This window comes from Gymnoscopelus microlampas, assembly GCF_963454915.1.
Source record: "Gymnoscopelus microlampas genome assembly, chromosome: 5".
Classification (NCBI taxonomy): Eukaryota; Metazoa; Chordata; class Actinopteri; order Myctophiformes; family Myctophidae; genus Gymnoscopelus; species Gymnoscopelus microlampas.
In genome coordinates, this window is record NC_139942.1 from 8,424,343 (window position 1) to 8,430,199 (window position 5,857).

The 5,857-nt window shown below is 39.9% G+C and overlaps 1 protein-coding gene across 2 annotated transcripts; it reads right to left on the reverse strand.

Annotated features, from left to right (window-relative positions):
- Window positions 1–1,300: 1,300 nt before the first annotated feature.
- LOC311046142 (uncharacterized protein) lies at window positions 1,301–5,538 on the reverse strand. 2 transcript variants are annotated; one of them, XR_014600841.1, is made up of 9 exons: window positions 5,479–5,538; window positions 5,138–5,282; window positions 4,725–4,920; window positions 4,319–4,406; window positions 3,856–3,972; window positions 3,075–3,215; window positions 2,512–2,666; window positions 2,118–2,210; window positions 1,301–1,706 (listed from the first exon to the last, which is right to left on the reverse strand). XR_014600841.1 is itself a non-coding variant. In XM_084058294.1 (9 exons), exons 3-7 carry the CDS (start codon window positions 4,813–4,815, stop codon window positions 2,656–2,658), a joined length of 345 nt encoding a protein of 114 aa, XP_083914420.1. In that variant the 5' UTR covers window positions 4,816–4,920; window positions 5,138–5,282; window positions 5,479–5,538; the 3' UTR covers window positions 1,301–1,706; window positions 2,118–2,210; window positions 2,512–2,655. The 2 variants fall into 2 exon arrangements, 1 of the variants encoding a protein (XP_083914420.1); XM_084058294.1 differs by having other exon boundaries at window positions 3,095–3,217; window positions 4,810–4,920.
- Window positions 5,539–5,857: the final 319 nt, after the last annotated feature.

Sequence of the window (5,857 nt, forward strand, 5' to 3'; positions counted from 1 at the left end):
GTAATCTGCATGTACATTTTAAATTATGTGTATGCTGATATACTGTAAGGCTACATCTTGTTCAAAATTACCTTACATTTCCCAAAATGTGAAAATATAAAAATAAAGACAGACAATATGATTTGAATCTTCACATTTATTGAACCAAGGCATTTAGACCTGCTTTAAGCATTGTTTTTATGATTTAACAGATGAAATATATAACATATAGAAGATTGTAGATCTGCTATTTATGAAAGAAATCGTGAAAATGTCTGCAAGCATTTGGATATTTTGTAAGTGAATATATGCCACATGAGCACTTTACACCTATATAAAAATGCTATTTGAAAATAATTGATCTGCAAATTTAAATTACAAACCAAACCACCATTATTTACAAGCGATTCCACAAAAACAATACCCAACATGGCTTATAATGACCAAACGTGTACTAACTTTGCAGACTAAACCAACGGTCTGACAAAACACACTGACAAGTGCTCTAGTAATACAAATGGCGTAATTAATAAAGCCTAACGGGCCATCCACACCAAGCACTATATGTACACATTTTTAATTTATTTTATAGAATTTAGAGTAGCCAATGATTGTGAACCTCTTTTCGTCCACAAAGTCATTATGCTAATTAATTCCTCACACATTTCTGTGTTGCTACTGCAATTGTAGCCTAGTAGCCCCTCCATCCTTCTCCTCCTGTTCAACACAACTAAAGACGAACAGTATCTGTGTTGATGATGACAATATGAGTGATTTGCTGGAACTCTGGAAGACATGAGCAACTGCCCACTGAAATGATCATGTCTGCACTGTATTTAAACTAAATAATTCTACAACGATAGGATTGACAAAAGTGATATGCTTAGTGTGGACAGCCCCATTACAGTTTGAAAGAGTACATTATTTCACACATGAACAAGTGAACACTTGTCAATTTCAAAAAAGTGCCTTACTTTTACTTAATGGTATTACATTCAAAGTCTTAATAATTTGCAGCTCTAAAGTACTTAAAATGAATAAAAGTGGCTTCATTTAGAACTCCTATCACTTTACAACATTTTCTCAGGGGCGGCCATAGCTGAGTGGTTAGTGAGCCCGCCTAGGGAGCCAGAGGCCCTGGTTGCCCCAGGTACGATTCCAGGCCAGGCCAGCAAATGTGTCGATGAAATGAAATTTGTCCCTGAGCAAGACTCTTAACCCCTAATTGCTCACAGGCCCTCATTGGAAACAAGACCGTAAGGACTTTCATGAACGGACCTGTTAAAGGAATTATCCTTATCCTCATGCATGAGAAAAATAAAATGCATGCATTTTAGTCTACTGTCACAAAGGAGGGCTGAGGACAACCTGCCTACCAGTTATCCACTATACAATCTTTCTAAAATGACAGGAGGTTTTTAAGACTTTGCAGTTTGGGGGGTAGTTTTTTCCTTTCCCAAGCCAAGCATCACTCTTTGAATAAAGTTCAATATGTTCTTCATATCATTAGGGTACTTCAAATTGAGTGCATACGTCAGGCTAGACAGCAGGCACGGTGCTTGAGGGAGGTTATGGAAATTATCCATCACAATACCTCCTTCAAGGATGATGGCTGTTGACACTGGCTGAAGGTCGACACCATCTGAGGGAGGTGAATCTTCACTGCTCACAGTCAGCAATCCGACCGATACCTCTGACCAGGCGTCTTCACTTTCGCTGTCACAATCCTGTACAGAACCAAACAAAAACAACATTACAACAGGGAAATGTAGACACTTCACACACATCTGCATTGAGAAGTTTTATCAACATTGGTTGGCCTACTGTTTTTGACAGTATATTACTCATGGTAAACAGCACAGTAAAATATGTATCTGAAAACATTTTAGGCTAGAAATAAGCAACTTGGTAACAAACATTCTGCATAGTGGCCATCTCTCTCTCCCTTGAGCAACGTGTGAGTGCAGGCTACAAACACTTACACTGCACACCATGTGAGTGAGATTCCACCGTGCTATAGCCTGAAGGGATTGAACCTTCTGATTGGTTTGCAAGGCCGTTTCAGACTGAAACTTCAAAATAAAATTAACGAAAATGTAATTTCACTGGACCTTTAAGGTGTAACTATGAGAACTTACCAAGACAGTGGTGTAGAAACTGCTGTGGTCATCTCCAAGCAGAAGAAGGAGGCCTCGGAGAACAAGCCTACCCAGCGCGGTCACGTCGGGTTTCTACAAGTGGATAATGAACAAATAAAGTTCAAGATCTGACCATCACAAGTTACAGTACAGTTACAGCATGAAACACCACAATATATGTTTGATGAACAGTTGCAGAGAACAGTTGCTGATTGGAGATGTGATTTAAAAATAGTACAATCCACAGCATTTAGTTATCAACAACGATCAATAGTTAGCAATACTTTAACACTCTGTAATACAGCCGGGAAGCATAAGTACTATTTGGGGTAATAGGTTGTACATAAACTTAGTCATGATAATTACAAATATAAGAAGCATGTTGTAGACTTACCCATCAATTTGCTGCACAATTCCGGATAATTTATCTCTAATGGCACCTTTCTTGGACTTTAAGATAGTGACCAATTGTGGTGTATAGCGATCCAGAGCATCAAAGAAGTCTGTCTCTAGGTGTGTGGTGGCGATCCTGTTAAACTCAGCATAAGCCTACAACACAGCAAACCACAGAACAAAATACAGTGACTAAATACATTTGAAAAAGTGTGTAAATTAGGAAAACATTTGGTTAATTGTCATACAAATAATTATGATCAACAATGTAACCGTTTTGGCATTAAACATTGGACGAATTACATTTCGGTTCCGACTTTTAGGCTTTGTAAACAAAAAAGAAATGACTGACAATGACCGGGGCCAATAATACCATTATGTACTATGGCCAGAACAGGCCAGGCATTTAAAAATGAAAAATAGTGAGAGTAGCCGACCTACATGTTCACAACACATCACTTTGCGAGATGTTGCGAGCTTGTAGATCTGCTATTTTCACTATTCTTCAATAGATAAATGTATACAGATGAACGCTTTTTCTCATAACTGTGATCAGACAATTACCTATATTAAAATTGGCTTACAGGAGATCCCCCATGCCACGCTCATGTCACCATGAGTCAGCCATAACAGGGCAGGGGTCTTCAACAGGGGGTCTGGGACTCCTAGGGGGTCTTCAGAGTTGCTACAGGGGGTCGGCCAAATCTCTGTGATAAGATCATTGTTTCTTTATACAAACCACTTGAACAATAGCATCCCTATTCTACGGACAACTTTAGCCGAAAATGGCCGATCTACAAGCTCACAACGCCTCGCAGCGCGAGGCGTTGCGAGCTTGTAGATCGGCTATTTTCGGCAAAGAGGGGAAAAAGAGCAGACCAAGTACAGAGTGAAAGTTTACTAAGTATTGACGGTTTAAGTCGTTAAATGTCTGACAATACACATTAACATGAATCCAACATCTATGAAAAGCTTTAATCTGCAACACAATTTTATGTAATATATAGTGGGGGTCCCTTCTTCATCTCTTTCTCAGTTAGGGGGTCCTTGGCCTGAAAAGGTTTAAGACCCCTGATATAAGGAGTTCCAAATGCAGCTACGCCCAATTATGGAGTGTCTAACCTCAATGTGTCATCATGGAATCAGCAAACAAATTAGTCAGCTCCATATATACACCTCTTGTGTAATGGTCTCCATCACCTTACATCCTGGGTTCCAAACTGCATACAGCACCAGACATTCCTCTAAAGCATATTTTCATATGTCGCCCTGATAGTTCAATTGGACAGTTAATTCCCAACTAAACTTATGTTGCTCTGTTATTCGTGGGTAAAAAGGTGCTAACCTGTTCCCGGATGTCCTTGTAGACAGATGAAGATGGGCACAGTGCGTGTTGGCAGGAAGGTAGCTGAGGGGATTCTGGTCAGGGCCCAGGCTGACTCAAACTGCATGTGTTGTGCACCTATACAAACACAGAGGAGTGATTTTACACCAATGTCACATGGTCAGAATACAAGTTTTATCTGAACACCAAGTGCTCAGTCACAGGCTGACCCGGTCAGAGAATGCTTTTCATGTCAGCTGATAGAAAACCACCCAGATATCATTATGTGAAACCCCAAAGTTGTGCCGAGGGTAACCGCCTTGGGGTCTAAGCGCTCTGCCCTTCAGAATCTCTATGACCAGAGGACAGTGAAGAAAGCAGGAAAGAATCCAAGAGACCCAACTCATAACCTCAGCACCTGCTAAGAAACATAGTTACAGTTCATTATTGTTTATTTAACCATTATGTTAAATGAAACCCCCACCTGAAGTGTGCAGTTCTTCCTCTTGAGGAATCCCACAAATCAAATTCTCCACACCAGGTGGAGAGATTAGGAGATCGAAGGATTGGGTCTACACAGAAGAGAACATAACATTATATAAACAATTGTAAAATGAGAAAATTAAAATAAAATCACTTATGAGTCTACTTATAAGAGTGTATGCAAGCAGTAGGGTATTGTAGATAAGCTCTTTGATAAACACACCATTGTGTGACAACAGTTTGAGAAAAAAGGAGTGGACCAAGTAGAACCCTGTGGACTCCTGTCTACAAAGTATATATTGTAGGGTCTAGGTGGTTAAACATAAACTTGTAGTGCATTGCAGAGTATCAGTCAAATAGAGTATCATTCAAATACGCAAAACTGCAATAGCAAAATAATGTATTACCATGCCAGGATTGTCTACAAGCCTAGGGAACTATACGCCAATATTTCCGGTAGGCCTTTAGTTCCATTGCTGCGAATCCACTTGCCTCCATGTAGAGATGTTTGATTCATGTAGTCCTCAACCTGGGACACTGGACACCTATTGACCTTCATCCATTCAACCATTTCAATAAGTTTTTCAGGAGGCACATCAGATTCTGTTGAATGATAAGTACAGATTCATTATAGCTGATTTCAAGTATTTGAGGTTCTGGCCTACTTGGAGTGTGTGAAAAGTCGCCAATCGGTCCAGCGGTGCCTGAGACTAGTTTTTAGAAGATGATGGACAGAAGAGTCATGGGACCGCAAATATAATCCCTTGCATCTGTCCAATCTAGCCTGGTGGGGATAATTAACATTGGTTATTAGTATTACCTGGTGTACTAGGGACGGTCTGTTCCTCTGGTTCTTGGTGGTGTGGTCGTTTCAGCCTTCTCATGCGCTTCCTGGTGTTCCTCAATCGCTCCTCCAGGAAGTCTGTAGCAGGTTTTTTTCCCCGGCCAGGTGTGTACCAAGCTGCCTGTAAAAGAGACAATTAGGTTCAGCTTAAATTTGCCTGGCGTAAACCATGAAGATGGTTACATGGGATTTTAAGGAGCAATCCAAAAATGTGCGTGTGACTGTGCACTAGGAAAAACTTTGAGCACATTTCTTTTAGGTGTGTGTGTGTGTGTATGGAGTGTTCTCCTTTTTGTGTTGATTGATTGATGACTTACATAGCCACTGCCAACTGTAGTACCATCCAAATTAAGGCAAGGGCTTTCTTGGTGACAGCCTGTTAAATAGATGGTAGAAGTTTGTCAAAGAACGATGAAATGAGACAGTAATCATTGTTACAAATATATGACGATTCAAATCCCTGAATTGAACACTGAATGGTTATGCGCTTTTTAAGTGCATTCGATTCTGTGTCATTTTTAGATTTGACCTAAAAAGCATTATTTTACACTTTGGCTACTCAAAAACAGCAGATATACAAGCTCATAGCGTGGCACCGAGTGCTGCGCTACGAGCTTGTAGATCTGTTATTTTAGAAAAATCTTGAAAATGTGTGCAAATCTTTGAATTTTTAACGAACATTTGTAACTCAAATCT